General features: G+C 37.3%; 2 protein-coding genes and 2 long non-coding RNA genes across 8 annotated transcripts in view; 2 read left to right on the forward strand and 2 right to left on the reverse strand.

The window, feature by feature from the left end:
* Positions 1–11,361, forward strand: part of MBP (myelin basic protein) — a 94,623-nt gene extending 83,262 nt beyond the window's left edge. The window contains exons 4-8 of one of the 2 annotated variants that reach the window (XM_009919058.2): positions 4,038–4,145; positions 4,655–4,690; positions 5,271–5,303; positions 6,287–6,412; positions 9,555–11,361. In XM_009919058.2, the coding sequence (XP_009917360.1) occupies positions 4,038–4,145; positions 4,655–4,690; positions 5,271–5,303; positions 6,287–6,412; positions 9,555–9,611 (360 nt within the window). In that variant the 3' untranslated portion in view covers positions 9,612–11,361. The remainder of the gene's footprint in view (positions 1–4,037; positions 4,146–4,654; positions 4,691–5,270; positions 5,304–6,286; positions 6,413–9,554) is intronic. The other variant, XM_069778847.1, reaches the window with a different exon arrangement.
* LOC138684684 (uncharacterized) lies at positions 2,669–6,741 on the reverse strand. Its single transcript, XR_011323927.1, has 2 exons — positions 6,626–6,741; positions 2,669–4,173 (listed from the first exon to the last, which is right to left on the reverse strand). It is a non-coding gene; the product is annotated as an uncharacterized lncRNA (long non-coding RNA).
* Positions 6,810–9,341, forward strand: LOC138684685 (uncharacterized). Its single transcript, XR_011323928.1, has 2 exons — positions 6,810–7,608; positions 8,147–9,341. It is a non-coding gene; the product is annotated as an uncharacterized lncRNA (long non-coding RNA).
* Positions 10,932–19,570, reverse strand: part of ZNF236 (zinc finger protein 236) — a 100,801-nt gene continuing 92,162 nt past the window's right edge. For all 4 annotated transcript variants that reach the window (XM_069778845.1, XM_069778846.1, XM_069778844.1 and 1 more), the window contains 2 exons: positions 15,519–15,695; positions 10,932–15,083 (listed from right to left, as the gene is read on the reverse strand). In XM_069778845.1, coding sequence (XP_069634946.1) covers positions 14,956–15,083; positions 15,519–15,695 — 305 coding nt within the window. In that variant the 3' untranslated portion in view covers positions 10,932–14,955. The remainder of the gene's footprint in view (positions 15,084–15,518; positions 15,696–19,570) is intronic.

Raw genomic sequence — 19,570 nt, forward strand, 5'->3', positions numbered from 1 at the left:
TTCTCTAGTCTCCTGTAGAGTTACGGTACAGACAGTAACACCCCTTAACCGTTATTAAGTGCCACAGAAAATACCAAGAGACTTGGTCAAGCCTGCTGTCTCTGAACACTGAAGAGCATATACTCGGATATCTTCACCTCAATTGGAAATGTAATAATCTTGCACAAACCCCAAAACCAAGCACATACTGAATTACGTATGGATTCTTGTTACTGTGTTAGAGAAATGGCAATTTTTTTTCCAGCAGCTCTTTCAAAATATTAATACAGGCTGGGCCAGTACATTTAATTAGTTCGATGTGAAAGTACATGGCTAACACAGGGAATGCAGTGCCAATGCATAGCTCCTTTTAAGACTTAAAATACCTGTATGTTTACTTTGCACTACATTGAAACTTACTCTCTCTTCTTCTTTTGCCTTAGTGGCCAAAATACATAAGGTAGGTGGCACAGTGAAAACAGAGCAACTTTCCTGTGCATCACCAGAAAGAGCTGCAAAGGATTCCAATATTGAATCCCTCCCCATTACAGAATAACTGTGGGTATTTTACATACCTTTTAAAGAGTGTTCTTAGATTATTAATCCTGAAAGCTATTATTTTCACAGAGAAGCTGCATCTGTGTCACGGGATCTCCCAGATACTGCTTAAACTTGCAGTACTGGCAAACATTTTCTAATTAAGATTATTCAGATTAAGGAATGTTCCCTTTTTGGCTTTTTTGGATGTACAGCACAGTTGACTTGTAGGGATCCTTGACTAAGATCAAACAAAAAGTTAACTGGGAACAGTGAAAACCTGAGTGTTCTCCTCTGTCCTATTTTTTTGAAAGAAAGGCTGCTCATGACTACAAACTATTCAGTTACCCTAGAGGTTGTAATTTTGTTAATTTTATTCTTTTTAAGGGCACAAACAGAAGCACCTCTGTTTCCAAATTCACAAACAGTACCCAAGGGCTCTGAATTGAAGATTATACTTGCAAGTACATTTCATAACATATAGATGTGGAAGCCAAGCTTGCCTTTTATTGGCAACGCTCCCAAGACTGAAATTCATGACAACATTACAAGAGGTGTGGGGAGAGCTCGCTGCAGCTGCCGGGCGATAGAGACCCAGAACGCAAAGAAACAAGTAAATGTCACTTTTTCCTAAAACACAGTTGCTCTGCTGTACTCCTATTAGGCTTTAAGGTTAATGCTTCTTTTCCCCCGAGTACTTAAAGCATATTTAAAGATAAACGGTGGTTTCTGAATGTATTAGTGAAATGTGCAATGACTAGATCAGCTCATTTGAAAAAGTCCAATTATTAAACACCACCTCCATAGACCATGCTAGCAAGATAAACCAGATTTCTTTCCTCTTTCATTCAGCAAAACATTGCCTGAATCCATCCAAACTTAACTTTTAACACCTATAGATATCAGTTGTTACTCTTCTGAAGGAAACGATTGTCATGAATCATGGACGTGAGCAATCTCAGAAAAAAACACTGGATTTTGCATCCCCGCCCCAGTCCAAAAATTGAAAGAACAAACTACAGGTGGAAGAGTAATTCTAACAATAAATTAAAGGGAAACATGATTAACTGCCACAAATTGAGAATAACATGGGAGATTCTGACCACAGATGAAGCTTGCTGGTGATAACATGAAAGGAAAGCACTGTATTTGTAACACTGGGAAAACCCTGGTATTAATCTCATAGAGAACCACCATTAAAAATGGCTTCAGACTTGCTACTACCCAATAAGCTTTAAAAGGACTGTGCTCACATTTGGCACTGCAGACAGAAGAAAGTTTGTATCTACTACATGATAAGCTTTTCAATAAGCCTAATTATTAGCACCTAAAAATTGATCAGGAAATTCAACCTCATCTAAACTGTAAAAACCTATTATCCCACCTTTTCTGGGATAACTGCCTGGTGGCAAGCCATAGCCCAATGCGGAGTTACAGGCTACATGCAATCAAATCTGATTTTGGAGTTTTCTGCTTCACGTACTGCAATGGTTTTGCAGTTAGAAAGCAACTAGTTCCTGCTGCTAAAGACGGACGTTCAGATCTGCACCAGCACAGTATTTATCATGGTATTTATCCCAAAGACATGGCAGTCAGCTGGTTCCAGAGGCAAAGCGATCTTCATTTGAACGTAGCTTAAAAAGTCAAGCACATGCCTCAAGTAACTTGTTCTAAACACGCATCGATGCCTTCCTGGCTCCCTCTCCCTAATCACGACAGCAGAGGCTGTTTTGGCAACACTGGAACTAGTGACAAAGTAGAACCTGCCGCAGAAGTGTAAGCAAGACTGCCTGCCTGACACCAGAAATCTCACAGATCCAATAAAATTCAGAAACTCTTGGTTTTTAAACAGTAAATCTCTACATATCATCAGCATGCGAAAAACGATGCTGATAAATACCAGCTGAAGTTCTCTGCATTGGCTCATATTTTATCCTAAGGAAATTCATCTTCTAAACAATATATCTGAATTTCATTTCTCCTCAGAATTACATAACCTAGAAGGCCACTCATGAAGATGGGTATTTCATCTCATTTTTTATGATCCAACATAATATAAATCCATTTCATTCACATAAGATCACAAGATCTGACGCCGTTCACTTAAAAATAAAGCTTCCATGTAGCAGCTTTGAGCAGTAACACCAGACGGTTTCATGGGACCTTTTATTCAAGAGTCTTAGAACGTGTAAATCTCTGCACAGCCATTTTCAGTAGTAATAGCTTGAGGCGGTCAGGGTCATTCTGAAAACTACTGCTGTCACGAGACTTCACTCAAAGTGCAAAAAGACTCTTCAAACCTTTGAAAATCTGTTCTATAGATATTAACTTATTTGTCAAAAATCACCAAACCGCTCATGAGTCAGGACTCCTGCTCCAACAGTCAGACTAAGCTTTTTCCCTGGCAAGTTGATCAATGTTTTTCTGTGTGTGATTTTAAATCTACTTTGTTTTCATAACTATTCATAGTGTTTCACAGTCACTCACTCTGTGCTACTCGGGAAGTGCTTATGTGAACTACTGTCTCACTATGGATTTCCATTTCACTTTAGAGGCCAATGAAAATTTTTTGTATCCGCATGATGCTTATAGCATCATTGTATTCTCAGGGAATCCATTACACTACCAGAACAATTGCAGCACTGTTGTTATTTTCATTCTCTCCTACCTTCTCTGTTCCCCACTGAACATACTTCAGATCTGTTGCACTGAACATGAAGCCTTGTGCCTCTACATTTGCAGTGATGAACAGATGTCTGTAATTGGGTCAGTCATACGTAAGAGTTCTTTTTTAAACTTCATCATACTGTATTCAGATAGCAGGAACTACTAAACCAAATTTTTGACACTATTTTCACTGCAACAGATGCAGCACAATCTAAGCACCAGTCAAGGTATTCACACTTGACAATGTATTATTTCCTGTTATTTATTTTACCTTCGCTTACTGGACTTCTTTATGTATTGCTCAGGAAGCCCTACTGAAAATAGAAAGTATCGTCAGTCTCATTTGATTCCCTCATTCCCGAAAAAACATTGCTCTTGCAGTTCATTAGTGTTATGTAGTCTTTGGGAACTGAGACACGATACATGATCCATTCCTGCTCATGCATGGAGAATGACCCAACATCATTTCATCATTTTAAGTTTTTCTCCATTTCAGGTTTCATTTCTAAAACTACATTCTACAATCCTACTTATGAAAGAAGGAAAATTACCAGGTTTCTGTTATCAGAACTTTCCAATAACAGGTTTAATTCCACACCGGGCTCCAACATTAAAAACATGTACACCCATATATATATGCACAACATATGTCCACATACGTACTCTGTATTTGCCACTGCATTAAAAAACTGTTCCTTCACAGCACTGACAACTTTAGGTTGCAATGTCTGTAAGATTTCCAAGGCATTTTTCTCTTCTTTTCATTCCTGGTGAAAACGACTCTTCTCTTCGTACATTCGCCGATTATCTTTCCTTCCTGGCTGACTTGGCGATATGCCTATTCTGCTTTTCAGGACATACATGCAGCCAGGGCTAGCCACCACGTAGGGTCCATCCCCCAGAGATCTCAGCATGGCCGGCCTGGTGACGACAACCCCGTAGTCCACTTCTTCAAGAACATTGTAAGTTCTCCTCTCTTCTTGTTATGCACTAAAATGAAACATTTTCTTTAGGATCCAGCAGTAACCAAATACTCCCCAATCGTTAGCCATTATTTTGAGCCTTGTGAATTGTACTGTGCCTTCAAGCTCGTCATGCCATTCAAATACAAAAACAATTTTTACCTGGAAGCACAAACAACACTGAAACGCTACAAAAAAAAAAAGGTGGGTGAACCTGCCATTAGCATAGTCAAATTTCAACAACCACCATCACAATTATACAGCTTCACCATTTACAGGTTTTGCCCTTGTGTCTTCAGCACTGGCTGTATTAAGGAATGTCTTCTGTTTAAAAATGGAGAAAAATCCGGTGTGTTCTAGGCAAAGCCTAAGACAGCAGAGGAGCTTCTCAGTGCAATTACTTTGATAGCACTTAATTCTGCTAACTCATAGATAATATGTAAAAGGCGTGATGATTCCCTACGTTTATTTTTGCCTTGGTTTTACAACTTTTTTGTGTTGGTTTTTAGGTCTCACCCCGTACACCTCCCCCAATGCAAGCAAAGGTAAGCGTTTTCAGGGGCTCAAGCAACGTCCAGGATCTTTTGTGGGCTAGTTTATACAATTCAGCTGCAAGCCTGATTCATTTTCTTTAATGGCACCAAGTAAAAATGTGGAGTTATTGTTGGGGATATTTAAAGCAAAGGTCTAAAACAGAAAAGCCATGGTTCTCTTCCTCATGCACCTCCTGACTTGCTGCATGACAAATTAAAGCCACTCGCAGGGATTTTTATATTCAGTTGATGTTGTGATTGCTTTATGTATTAAATTAATAATAGGTAATGCTTTCAAACAAGCCTCACCCACCAGGAATTGTCCTGACATTTACTAAGCTCAGTTGGCTTCTAAAGTACGTAATACTGACAAACCATGGCTAGTGAAGTCAGTTCTTGTAATCATAATAAAGAATTTTGCCTTTTTTGTTTCATGGAATGACTGTACAGACTGTTGTTTTCAACCCCTGCCTCATTATCTGGCCAGTATTTCATTATTTTTACTGCATTTTCATCATCTGTGCATGGTACACCCAGATGCTCTGTTCCATAGTGATCATCACCTCGTTGTTTCTATTTCTTGCATGTACAGGGAAGAGGATTATCCCTCACCAGATTTAGCTGGGTAGGTGATGAATGTGCTTTCGGTAACAGCCATTTCGTTTACCAGGCCAAAGCATACTTTGCTCCATTGCCTCAAGCTGCTGCAGCAACGTGATAATTCTGTTTTGTCTCAATTTTGCTATTTTGCTTTTCCTGTTCCACTTTCCTCCCTCCTCCCACAGCACTTTCAGACGGTAATTTTGTTGCTTGCTCTCATCCAGCAACTTGACAGCCTTGCAGCGATAATTTCTTTTGCTTTAGCACAAAGGGAGCAAAATCCACTGCATGGCAAAGCTCTCTTCCCTTAAAGACTCCTGGAAGACTCATCTGCTGCATTTTTCTTCCTGGGAAGGACAAAACCGGGAGGGAGGGCTGGAACGAGATGGGTGCTTATTCCACGGTTCCAACTGCTCTTACAAAGCCTCCAAAACTAACACTGTCACTAATTCAAGTATTTTGTCCCACCTTTCCTTGCAACCCCGTTCAGTAAGAGGTAATCTGCCTAAACAGCTATTAGACCAGTTCTTCCCACAGTGATCTCTCAACTAATTAAATTCTACTTCTCTACCACAGGTTTGATTTTATATGAGATGGACATGTAAATTACTTGCATTTTAAGACAAAATATTAAAACCTTCAAGCCATTAAGCATTTCTTTCACTGTCAGAACAACACAAATTAGTTGATGTGTTTGACATCTTAGAACTCATGAAATTGAAACATTTTAAGTTTTGTCATGCAGGTTAATGTTCCGAGTATCCTTTTTTTTTTAATTATTAATTCCTCTTTTACAGACTGGTGCTTCCCTCAGATTTGAGTACATTCAGATAATTTCCTACTATTTTCCTTCATCCTTGGTTATTAAGTAAAAGATTATTTTATTCCAACACCTCTACATTTCTCATTTGAGTATTACATTTCAGTGATCACAAACAAAGATTACAATGTGCATATGATAATTTGAATGCGGTAACTTGCAATATATATGAAAATCTTTCTTTGCAGGGTGGTGAAGGACACAAGCCAGGATACGGAGGAAGCGGAAAATTCTATGAGCATAAATCTGCTCACAAGGGACATAAGGGATCCTATCATGAGGGCCAGGGCACTCTTTCCAGAATCTTTAAACTGGTAAAGTACAATTGAACTTACTCTAAGTATAAAAAATTGAGTCCAGGAAAAAGAGAAGCCAAACCTCTCCAGAACCTGCCATGTTTGAAACATCCGTATTTCCTTAAAGCTTCTGAAGGAACTAGATTTGCCTGGATAAAACAGAAGGTTATCTCATGGCCTAATAACTACTTACATGATAGGAAACAAAAGTAAAGATACACAGTCAGTTACCATCAGGAAAGAAGGTAAATCCACAAAGTCCCGCAAAGCCCCGTACCAGGATCCGTGTTGTTGCTGAACTCACAAACGACCTGGAACACAGAAGATGAATGAGGAGGTGACCCAGCTCGCTGCTGCTGCTAAGTTATTTAGAATAGCGACAATGAAGGCAAACTGATAAGCTGCAGAATGGTAGTCCTGGGCAGTGTTGGACACATACTTGGTTGAGATGCAGTACCAACCTGAGCAGTCCCTGCTTGTTCCCCCCCCAGGTGCAGACCTCCTACGATACGTCAGTACGGCGAGTTGCGACACCACATAGTTGGGCGCATTAGGAAACTGTGGCATAAGAAAAGTAAACATTTGGTCAGATTATCTTTAATCTGGTTCAGTTCACCATTTCGAGTCATGGCACAGCCCCACCAACACAGCTAATAAATGAAAACAGAACAGGAGAAAAAAGTCAGTCGTGAGGACTTTTCACATTCTATGTCAGGAAAAAAAACATGAAAAGCACATCACATCCACTGGCAGCTGCTTTCACTGAGACTGTATTTTTCCTCAAAGGTAGCGAAACATTCACTCATAACAAATCACCTAGTATACTATTCACACATGAAGAATGCAATCAGCAGTAATCTTAACTTCAGGACAGAAGGTCTGAGATCCCGTTAGCAGAGCTGATCATCTCAGACTCTTATTACTCTTCTCTGCAACAGGAGACATAACGGCACCTTCAGCCGTAGCAAAAATACATTTTGTCTCTTACGCGGTTTAGGGTACGTATCTTTCATTGTGGAGCTGGTTTTCAAACATATGCAGCACCAAATGACAGCTTGAAAACTTCAAGGAGGTAGTAAGAATTCTTATGTTGCAATTTAAGAAAAGGAATGAACTCTTCAGAGGCCCAGGTAAAAATCCAACATTTACCTTTTAAGTTTGATTTTCAGACTCTGCACTTGTAGCTTTTTAGCAGAGTTCCAATACATCATGTCGTGGTTTAACCCCAGCCAGCAACTAAGCACCACGCAGCCGCTCACTCACTCCCCCCCCATCCAGTGGGATGGGGGAGAAAATCGGGAAAAGAAGTAAAACTCCTGGGTTGAGATAAGAACGGTTTAATAGAATGGAAAAGAAGAAACTAATAATGATAATGATAACACTAATAAAATGACAACAGTAGTAATAAAAGGATTGGAATGTACAAATGATGCGCAGGGCAATTGCTCACCACCCACCGACCGACACCCAGCCAGTCCCCTAGCGGCGATTCCCCCGCCCCCACTTCCCAGTTCCTAAATTAGATGGGACGTCCCATGGTATGGAATACACCGTTGGCCAGTTTGGGTCAGGTGCCCTGGCTGGGCATGAGAAGCTGAAAAATCCTTGACTCTAGTCTAAACACTACTGAGCAACAACTGAAAACATCAGTGTTATCAACACTCTTCACATACTGAACTCAAAACACAGCACTGTACCAGCTACTAGGAAGACAGTTAACTCTATCCCAGCTGAAACCAGGACAATCAACAGTACCACAGCTATATACTGACATTATTTGTAAAATTTCTTTTGAACATCTGAAAATATCAGATAACGATGTCTCCCAAAATGTAACATCCTTTTTACATAACCATCACAACTGTTTCAGCTTGGATTTATGCATATCTGATGATATACATGTACCAGTTCTACTGTTTAGATAGCCTTTTCTGAGCCATTATAAATTTTGGAGTTCATCTCAGAGTTTTATTCAGGCCCATTTGATTTAGACCCATTGTTTATAGCAGGAGGCATTAGTAACTATTTATTTATATAGTTTTACAGTCTTTTACAATAAAAAAGTTATCCAATCTTTAAGATAACTTTGAAACAAAAAAAAGCCAATTACCTAATGTATTACATGACATTTTCCTTGAAACAGTTCAGTAAAACTAAGGAGAGAGCACTGATAGATAAGAAAAAGCATATAAATAAAACAAAATCCCAAAGTACACATATGCTTGATTTTTTTGAAGTAAACAGTTATCAGCTGATTACAGCAACAATTACCACACTATTTCACATTTGTGGTCATAAGTCTATCACTCACGGTTTGCCTGGAAAGTTGTTAAAGCCTTAGGAAAAGATACCCAGTTAACCTAATCTTAAGTTCCAAAAATGAAATGCCAAAATTTCAGCTTGGAGCATCTTTGCTCTAAAACTGCTGTAGGGCTTTTCTCAATTGCAGATTTATGAACTGGTTGTTGGGGTTTTTTTGTTTGGTTTTTTTTGTTTGTTTTGGTTTTTTTTGTTTTTTCCTAGTTTGATGTTTTCTTATTATTTGTAAAAATAGCCAGGTTTCAGCCCTTTATCTTTTCTTGGTTTTATCCCATATTTGCATCTGAGCTTTCCATACAAGACTGATGTTGATATAATCACATTAACAATTTACCCTAATAAATATTACAGAATAAAATTACTACATTTCAATTCTTTCAGCTGTGAGACTATTACACAACTTGTACGCAAGGTTTTCAGTTTCTGGTTTTGGTGTTTGTTTTTTCTGGTTTTGTTTGTTTTGTTTTGTTTTTAAAGTGTATTAACAATTCAGGGCCAGCCATGAAAATGAAAATTTCCGAGATGTCCAAGTAAATGAACTGCTTTCACTAGGAAGGCCTGATTAAGAACATGTACCTACAAATAATTCAAGAGAGACTGTCTAACCCTGTATGAGAGATTTAATGAGTAAATTAATCCTATGTGAAAAATATATGAAAAGCAATCGTCTCTTTGAAGTGAAAATTCCAGTAATATTCAGCAACATACTAGATGCCACTGCAAGCCATTTTCATTACATGCTATTTAAAATTTTGTTGTACTACAGATTGATGCTTTTCAATTTATAGCCCCAAATATACGGTACCTTTTAATTAACTTAACTCTGTTCTTCCCTCCACAGGGAGGCTCTGGGTCCCGACCTGGATCACGGTCTGGTTCACCAGTTGCAAGGCGCTGAAGCTCTAAGATGCCATCTAAGGATCACGTACTCTGCTTCATAATGTAACTGCCTTAAAATTAACAACAACTGCAACAATTACCTAGATAGATGCAATCCATTACTTAATGCCAATTAGGTTCTGCATGCAGTAGATGATACAAACTTCTATTGGCAATCCCTGACCAACAGTTGAATGAAAGGAACACAAAAAGTAGCTTTACTAGATGTTTTCCTTATTTTATGTGAAGTAACAAGATCTCTGACTTTACTCATTCTTCTTCAGGATGCCCTAACTGTATGCTGGACTTCATTATTTCTCCCAAGCATCTAATCTGAGCTCAAGTCTTCTGGTTTCGTTTTAGTGAACATCAGAATTACAAATAAAGAGCTAATGTCTTGGATACCGAGCACTGCTGTTAATGATTCTGAGACACTGCTGTTAAAAAAAAAAAATCCACCATGTGCAGAAGTTGTAAGGACTGTTTATCCAAGTATTTTTTTTGATTTGGTTTTTTTTGTTTTGTTTTAATCTTCCTTCTCTCACTCACAGAATAATTTATTTTCATAACAGGATTAGGCAGTCATGGAAAGGTTTACCAAACATTGGGAGTTCAAGGCATGTGAAGTGTGGGAGGGGGCAGATGTTGTAGAATCAATACGATGCAGAGCAATAGTAATAAGGAAATTCTTTCCATACCATGAATTGCTCATCGCATCCAAACCATTAGAATTAAGAGCAGATGAGGGAGAGAAAGAGGATTTCAAATTTGAGTTAGACTAATGTTAAGCAACAAGGGATATTCCCAGAGAAGAAACATCTTAAGATTGCACAAGTGACCACTGGACGTCACTGGTGCTTCACTCAAACTCTGCTGCAACAGCATTAACTTTGCAGTACAATAAATAAGTAAATGAATATATAAACAAGTAAGTCTAATTTCTGAAAGAGAGCCCTTCAGTACTGGTATCTCAGATAGTCCTGCACATCTCATGTTAGAATTTCAAATCTTTCTCTTGGTATTGCAGCAGTGTCGTATTGATCAGCTAATCTTTTGCCCGAGTAACATCTGGATGCCTATTAAGGGCAGTGCACCAAAGCAAACTCATAGTAAACTACTGTGAACATTTAACTGTTGTACTGTAGTTGCCTTATAGAAATAAATTATAGTTGAGTTAGATTTAGATATTAATTGTTCACAAATTACTAAAATGAATGTGTGGCAATGGTATTTCCAACCACACTTAGGGAAATAAAAGGCTCTTCTGAATTGCACTGTTTTATTACTTAAACTTACCATTTTGCCATTTCTTCAACCTGTCATCTAAGTGTCTGATTAATTATTTTATTTTTTTAGTTTTAGCCTATGCATTGTAGAGTACAGTTAATGCTTCCCAGGTTGAAACTGCATTCCTAATAAGTGCCCAGTAAAAGTTACCTATAAATATGTATGTTAATTACATTTCACATCTAAATCTATTATTGTAGGTTTAAATCAGTGTCCATTAATACGAAGCAATGAAAGATGAGAGAACAGAAAATACAGAGAGACTAAAGAAAACAAAACCACCAAAATTATTAAGCATACACACACATATTACATCTCTATTACCTACATTGGTTGCTATGTGTATTTTTCTATTGTAGCTTCATTCAGATGTATACCTTGCAACATAATAGTTGATTTAATTTGAATACGTATTGTTCTTATAGGAACACAGCTTTTAAAAATATTCATTATTGAAATAAAGTAATCAACTTGAAACGAAACTTGGACCGGTTTTGTCTTTTACAACGGAGAAGATCATATATATGAATTTCTGTGGGTTTTTTTTCCACAATTTATGAATAATGTTCAGATACTAGAAAATTACACTTTGGGACCCAGGACCCAGTTGCTTGCACAAAGGCTTCTAGTGACATTGCTGGTGACTTAGCATGGCCCACAGGGCTGACAATATGACACAGGATTTATGGGAGGCCAGTGTCTTTGTGGAGTGGCAGCTAAAGGCCAGGGGCTATCGCAAGGCATAAAATGCCTACGTACAGGCAATGAAATCCCACCCTTCCTAAACAAGTAAAGCACAAAGTATCTTCTTTGAAGGCAGCATGTGAAAATCAAGTTGTTTTTTAAAGCAGCCTTCAAAAATGGGAAGGATTATTTAAGGTTAAAAAAATTGAGAAATACATCTTCCAAAATACTACACTGTAGAACTACAGAACTTATCCAAAGCTTCTTCCCTGCCTTCGTCACTCTGCTTTCCTCTCAGTCATCTTTTCCAGAGGCTGGAGGTGGCTTTTTTGGATTTACTTTCTACAGAAGAAAAGGTACGGTACTTTAAAGCATTATTTTACCAACACAAGTCTCTTGAAAGAGATTAAAACTTAAGACTGAAATTTATTGTTTTCGTTACTCACTAGCAGTTTTGCTGAACAACAGCAGTTTAAACGGCTATTTAATTTGTAAGCAAAAGATTTTTCCTGAAACAAGAACGCGTAAGCAGTATGAGGAATGTGTCACCTCTTGTACTGAAGGAATGGACAGAGACCAGAAGAAATACTTGAGCAGACACAAACCAAAAAGCCTGAGGCTAGCATAAGCCTACTACTGCATCAAACCAGAAAGAACAGAGACATTCCTAAGCACTATTCACTTACCCACTATACAATGTGACTCTTCAAACATGCCTTAGAACAAGAGTTCTTTCTGCTTTTTAAAAAAATGCATCTGCTTCAACAGTGCTTTTTGAAATATCAACATATTGGTTACACTGTCTGTATTTGTACTGAACATCAACAGAAACACTGCTTTGAAAACCTCCAACTCAATCTTACCAACAAACCTGGGCTATGAAAACCTCTGTGTAAGGATACTCAGGAGGGAATTCTTGAAGCACATGGGGGAGGAGAATGCAGGGAAGGAAATGAAATACCATGTTACAAAAAAGGTTTTTTTAAAAGTCTGTTTACTGTAACTGACAGGATTCCAAGTGCTGGAGCAGTAACAAACTGAATTCAGGAAAAATGTCAGCTGACTCCGTAACTCACACTGCTTATTTAACACTTCCAAGACTTACTGTCTCTACTCAAGACATAACTCTTTGAGAAGTGACCATTTAAAACCAGCATCTTTTTACTCACAAGACCTGCTTTTAGCACATGCTCACCAACTACCAACCACTACCGGTTTTTACTTGCTGGCAAAGCAATCGCAGCTAGAGCAGACTGAATGCTTTCAAGCATTTAGGAATCACGCTCCCATTACGAAGGATGGATTTGCATCTGGATCTGACCAGCTGTAAATCATCTTCTGTCAAATTGGATTTGGCAACCTCTGGAAAGTGCCATCCCCTATGCCATAAAGCAACTCCAACAAATTTGGTGGTATATTTATACAGTATTCTCTGAAACAACAGGGAAAAAGTTTTACATGTGGTACATGCAACAAAACACATTTTACTATATTATTACAGATAAACAGGGCACTATGCCATGGGGCCAGTATGCCTTCAGACAACTGTAAAAAAATAATGTCTTTCTTAAACACCCGAAACACTAATAGGCTGTCTGGAAGGAAAGGCACTGCTGGAAGAACTTCACCTACATTCTTTACATAGAATATTGAGACACACGCTTCCAGTAAATGGAGTTTTTAGAATCTCCTAGAATACATAATCAAATGCTTAAAAAATACACGAAACAGGATTTGGAAAAAAGTAGTATTATTTAACATGTTTCTGAATTAAATATTCCACATAACAAAAGTGTTATTTTCATGTCACCAACTATATTACTTATATACATATGCCAAAGAGTTAACAAAAGAATTAAGAGATGCCCTATCAAAACCAACAGTGATTTCTTGCTTCAGCAATCTGAAATAACTAGTTTGTATCATAGAGAAAGTATAGACAATATTTACAGAAATGGGCTTTTTGGATCTGAGAGCAATTATCTTTCAGAAGGTAAATTAAAATCCAGCTCTGTATTATAGTACAACAAATCCACCACTGATCTAGAAGTACTTGTGGCAAACCGAAAAGATGAACTTCCTGCAACTGGGTTTAGTATTTACAAAATATACTGATCGGCCACACAGAGGCTCATATAACTTTAAATATATATATACATACAAGCACACATATATATATATCTATATATATGTAACATATAAATAAAATTCAAAAGAACAAGGTAAAAATAAGAAAAGAGCTTCTGTCTTTGGAATGTCTAAAAGATGACTATGTTTTTACTCCAGTGTTTCTTTGTTATGAATATACTTAACAAGTGGCACCTTTCAAAGCATTACTTAGTCAACTAGGTAGTTTTTCTGAAACAATGACTTAAACAACAACAAATAAAAGTAACATATTTCCAAAATTCACAAAGAAAATAATGAGGAATTTACAGATTTGAAATGATAACTGTTTACAGCACTGGGGAATATTGTATAACATAGGTGACCTAGCGTGCATCTAACTTTCTCACTGCTAACACAAAAGTGTATGTTTACTTCCCAGATTTAGTATATGGCTGTGTTTTCCACAGATACTAAGATATGTACCTGCTGATCCAAAACAGCAAACATAAAGAAGAGGCTTTCATTGGAACCTCTTCTAGTTTGGATTCTCTTTAAATAATTATTGCCGAGTTTAAAACCTCAGACTTTTAATGTAAAAACTAACAACTAACTGCCTCTGCGGTTGGAATGGAAATGAACATGCTCCCTCTCAAGAGTTTAACTCAAGAAAAGCCATTAAGTTCATGGCATTTTATTTTTTTCAACAAATTCTCAAAATGTACTAAAAAAAGCTTAAAACAGAAATAGAGTTCTCCTGTGCCTTGTAAAAAAAACCCAAAAAACCAAAAAAACCACCAAAACTATTTTATACTGCATGCATCTCCTCTGTAACATTTTGTTTCCAACCTCAATTATTTTTTTAAACATGTAAAAAAGAAAGCTGACCAACAGTTTCATGGTTTTCCCACGAAGTTATTCTTCACCTCCTTTAAAAATGGGAATCATTCTATTCTGATATAAAGTTCCAGTTTATTTTTCAAATTGATATACTGGCTGTGAATTAGAAGATGAAACTGTATACAGTATTACCTGAGTTCATTGATTCACAGACAACTTAGCACAGATTAAATGATGTTTTCCCAATATTCTTCTACAAGCTTAAAAAAGAATGATGCTTTTAGGTAATTCTTGTAAATAATTAAAAAAACTATAATATATTATTCTTATGTTAATATTTTCAATGCTTGAAGCTGTAACTGTAAAATCCATCTGTTACTTTTCTGAAAACTTGTTTCAAGAAATTCGAGTCCCAGAAACATTTTTAGCTTTCAAACTTTAAGGTGTCATCGAAAAACACTGCCTATACTTTGCCATTCATTTGAAGATTCTTGTACCACTTCTTCTAAATTCAGAGCACGACTAATATCTTCCCCTTCTTGTTCTTGATGACTAGTAGGCTCTTGTACAGGACCTACCGAAGTACAAGAGAAAAAGATGAGTGAGTATGATTTGATGTATAGTGTAGAAAAATGCAAATATAGCACTTAGGAATAAAGGAATCATGCTGGGAAAGGTACTACATAACTACTTCAGATTCTGTAAATTCATTAGATGCTCTTTGAAAAATTTTTAAAAAAATCTAAAATAATAGATCATTTTCCTGTAATAGTTTTTGAACTTTGTATTTCTGTACTACAGAGCTCCACGTAAAAAACAAGGAGCCATAAGTAGTAACCAGTCTCTGTTTCAACCTGCTTTTTGGGTTGCATGTGCAACTACTAGGTCATCAACTCTAGGTTTGGCTATTAGTGCCTAATTCCTCAGTAACTTAAGGGATATGTTTTTTGCTCTCCTAGTAAAGCATATGGCTTTCTGCACTCACCATTACTATCATTATGCTACATACCAGTGTAACCATGAGCCCGTTTCATATGCAGTTTCATATTGCTTTTCTGTGTAAATCCCATTGCACAGTAATCACATTTATAAGGCCTCTCTCCTGTGTGCTTTTTCATGTGGACTTGAAGAGCACTCTTCTGGTTAAAAGCCTTTTCACATAGTGTACACTGAAATGGCCGTTCCCCTTATAAAAGAGAAAAAGGTATTTAATAATTTCTCATTTCAACATAAAAATACAGTTCAGAATTCAGTAAAAATCATCAAGATGACCTAGCAATTAAGTAGTCATGATCTTTTTCCTTGAGACTTTCTCAAAACAGTGCTATGACTCCATATAATCAGCAAAACATCGCAAATTAAATGTCAGAGTATTTACATAAGTCCTAAATCACTGATGTTATCTCTCCTATCCAATTTATTATCTAAGTAAATTATTTAAGAGGTGCAAAAAATCAGTTTTCAACAGTTTGACTTTTCTGTACTCAGGGGAACCATCACCTTTTTACATCATTTAGAATAAGGTAGATAAAGCAATATTCTAGAATTAACAAAGCTGATATCTCTAAGAAACTAGAAAGTCAAATACGTTAAAAAAAAGTTCTGGTAATTCTACATGGGACCTGTGACCTCCTATATCGATAGCTACTAGTGATTCCCATATGTTATCAAAGAAAATATTCATTATAAAAATATTTAAAAATTTTTACAACACCTACTTTGCAAAACCAGACCTTTGCCTCAGCACTCAACACCACATCCTCCGACATCAACACAAGACACACTGCTGTATGTCATTAAGGACTTCTAAAAGCACTTTCTGAACTTACAAATATGGTTTGTTATTAGTTAGCACAATAAAGCACAAGCAGGAGTATAAATACTTTTCCACAATTTTCCTTAAAGGACCAATTTCTCTCTTCCTTCATTACCTGTATGTTAGTGTCCCCAGATGCACTGTAGCCTCCACGCTAAATCCAACTTCTCAAACAATCAACGAAAGGTCCTTTAAATCACAGAAGTGTTCTAGTTTTGTTAACAATGATTTCACTAGTTTGAAGTGAAATCTAGGTTTCCTCAGATACTTTTGACTCCAGGTTTTCTGTTCTGTTAAGATGAACAGCCTTTTTGGTGGTGTGGAATGTATTACCACATGGCTTTTTGGCAGAACTGGAAGCATCTGCTTCCCTCTAATTTCAGCAACATTTCTCCAAACTGCTCTTCACTGATAAATCCGAATGTACAAGATATTTAGAGCTATTCAGAGAAATAATGTGTGTTTTCCTTCTGGCCACTGATTCAGTAGGTATTGCCCATTAGAAATCATTAAAAAATGTTTAATCAAGATAGAAATCACAAACACTTTCTCACAGACAAGGATCATACCTTTAGGAAGGCAAATCAGTTTATAGACTTACATGAGCCTTTCCTACTGCAGTTTATGTAAGAGCACCCATCTAAAAACTTCTGTGCAGCATGTTTTCACTCTTTCGGTCTTAAGGGATTTTTAAAAGAACATTCTTTTCTGAAAGAATGACTGTCATGTGGATTGACTTGCTCTTTCAACAACAGTAATATAAAAATGAATTTAGCAAGGACTGTTACAGTTTGTGGGCATTCCTAGCACATAAGCACCCAAGTACAAGAAACCCCAAAATATCTGAGGATTTACTGAGTAAATTACAAGTCTTTCCAAAATAGAAAGAATTTTTCCTATGATAGTGCAGATTTATGAGAAACAGATGCATAAAGGCAATCTATTCTATTCCCAGCCTTCCTGAAGGGCTCTGTGTCTATTACAATGGGCAGCATAAATCAAATCAGGGAAAAGGGAAACTGGCCTTCTTTCCTGCTTTCAGATTTTGTGAACCTCTTAATTAGAGCACTGCCTTTTTTTAAAGTCTGTATTATTTAAGTCACTTATGCAGAAAGCAAATTATTGGGGCATTCTGAAGACTTTTAATCTCCTTGGATTGTAACTCTTGCCTCTCTTTTCCTGCCCCCAGTATAACCAGAATGTTCCACTCTACCACAGTAAGCACAAAGCAGCTCTGTTCCCCTTCTTTATTTTACTCTCAGGAAAAGGAGTCACCATTTCTCTTGGGGCAGGCGGGAAAAGAAGCATAAACAGTCAACCCATTAGATGAGAATACACAGGGCCAGCAGAGACCCCTAACACATAAAAACAGCTCTAATAGATCAGATCAAAGTTTCCTCCCATACTCAGATGAGAAACCACCTTCAACCATTTGGTACGAACACCCCTTATAAAACATGCTTATACACACTCATAGTATGGTTATTGCAACTAACAGTAATTGATCAGCAATGAAAGCTGCTAGCTGACAAATGGCTGCAAATGCCCATTACCCTTATCAAGAGTTGTTGCTTATCCTCCAGAAGTTAAGTTTTGCTGAAAAGTGGGTGACCCAGCCCACTACTATTAAAGTCTATCCTATCATACTTGCACTAAAACCTTCCCCTCCTGTTACAATACTCTCTTGTCGCCATAATCAATACATACCACCCACACTGCAGTATTTCACAACTTGATACATAAGGATCTCATCCCTTCCCAGCTCAATGATCACCCACATTCTTCATCATGCCCAGTACCTCCCCTATCTCTCCATGTCTTCCCATTGCACCATCCCTAAACCTGCTTTTAGGGTTCCCAAATCTCAGGATTTCCTTAGCAAAAAAACTCAAACCACAAATTCGCCAAGTTCATGAATCCTCTCTATCCAACCTCCTTATCCTTTTCTGCTAGAGAGTTCTCAGCAACTGAATAAAATGTGAAAAAAAAGTCAGGGCCAGGACATGGGACCTCTCTGGCTTTCGGCTGCCTAGCAAACCCTACGACCTCAAAGCTCAAACACTCATGTGTAAATGAGCTGCAACAGCTCTTGCAATTACTGCCCCTACTTTACCTTTGACAGTATATGAACCATGTGCTGAATTAGGCAACTGAAATGAGCCAACTCATTTTACCAAAACAAATAAAAAATGCCACAGTAGGCTGCACATTGTATAGCCCTGACCCAATTTATCCACAAACATTTGGAATCACTGAATAATTATTCTCCAATTCTTCTTTTTTCCCATGGTAAAAAAAAGTAACTGACTACATCAATTTCTTTACAAACCTTATGAAATACTGCAAAAGCCAGCAAGAAAGCACAGATGGAAAAAGTATGACCTTGTCTTAACTAGTTATGTCTCAGTATCTGCTTATGTGCAATGGTAAGTATGAACTAATTTAACCGTAATGGAAGACACAGTCATTCATTGCATACCAATGACTATTTTATATAGCCACTGCTATATGGGAAGTTAAAGCAGTTTCCTAGACCGTGGCAATCTTAACACGTTTTCAGCTTCATCTACTTTTATTTTTTTCCTTTGTCTTCCCTGGAAACCCTTTTATCATTTATTATTCATAATATCACATTTATTGTTCGTAACATCACTTAGACATAGACTGAAACTCCACCACATTAACTCCTTCATGAAAAAAGAGCGAAGAGACAGACCTTACCTTTAAGAACTTGCCATAAACATAATGTAAGAGAAAAGAAATTAACAGATAGACAGGTATGTAAGGACACATTTACATAATGTAAATTATCAATATTGGCAGTGGTCCCAAGACATCAACAGCCTATCAGCTATCATAGAGACACACAAGAAGAAATCAAAGATACTACCGAATAAACATTTACATCCCTTCCAAACATTTGGAACAGCATGGTAGAATGCACGTGAGAGTGTGTGTGTTTATATAAGACTGTGTTTGTCAAAACCAGAGAAAAGAAAGTTTTGATGCATGAAATGAGAGCATGCACAACACACTTGGATATAGAGGCAAGTCTATACTTCAAAGATGCAATACCAAAACCTGCAAGATTGAATCTGAAGGTGCAAAGTGAAGGTCCGTTCAAAGATGGAACTCTAATTACATGTCATAAGATGGACAAGTGATGCTAACCAAGGAAAAACGACCAGGTTAACAAGATAATTTAAAGGAAGAGATTAGGAACTTTCCTTTAAATGCACAAAGAC

This window comes from Haliaeetus albicilla, chromosome 3 (genome assembly GCF_947461875.1).
Source record: "Haliaeetus albicilla chromosome 3, bHalAlb1.1, whole genome shotgun sequence".
NCBI lineage: Eukaryota > Metazoa > Chordata > Aves > Accipitriformes > Accipitridae > Haliaeetus > Haliaeetus albicilla.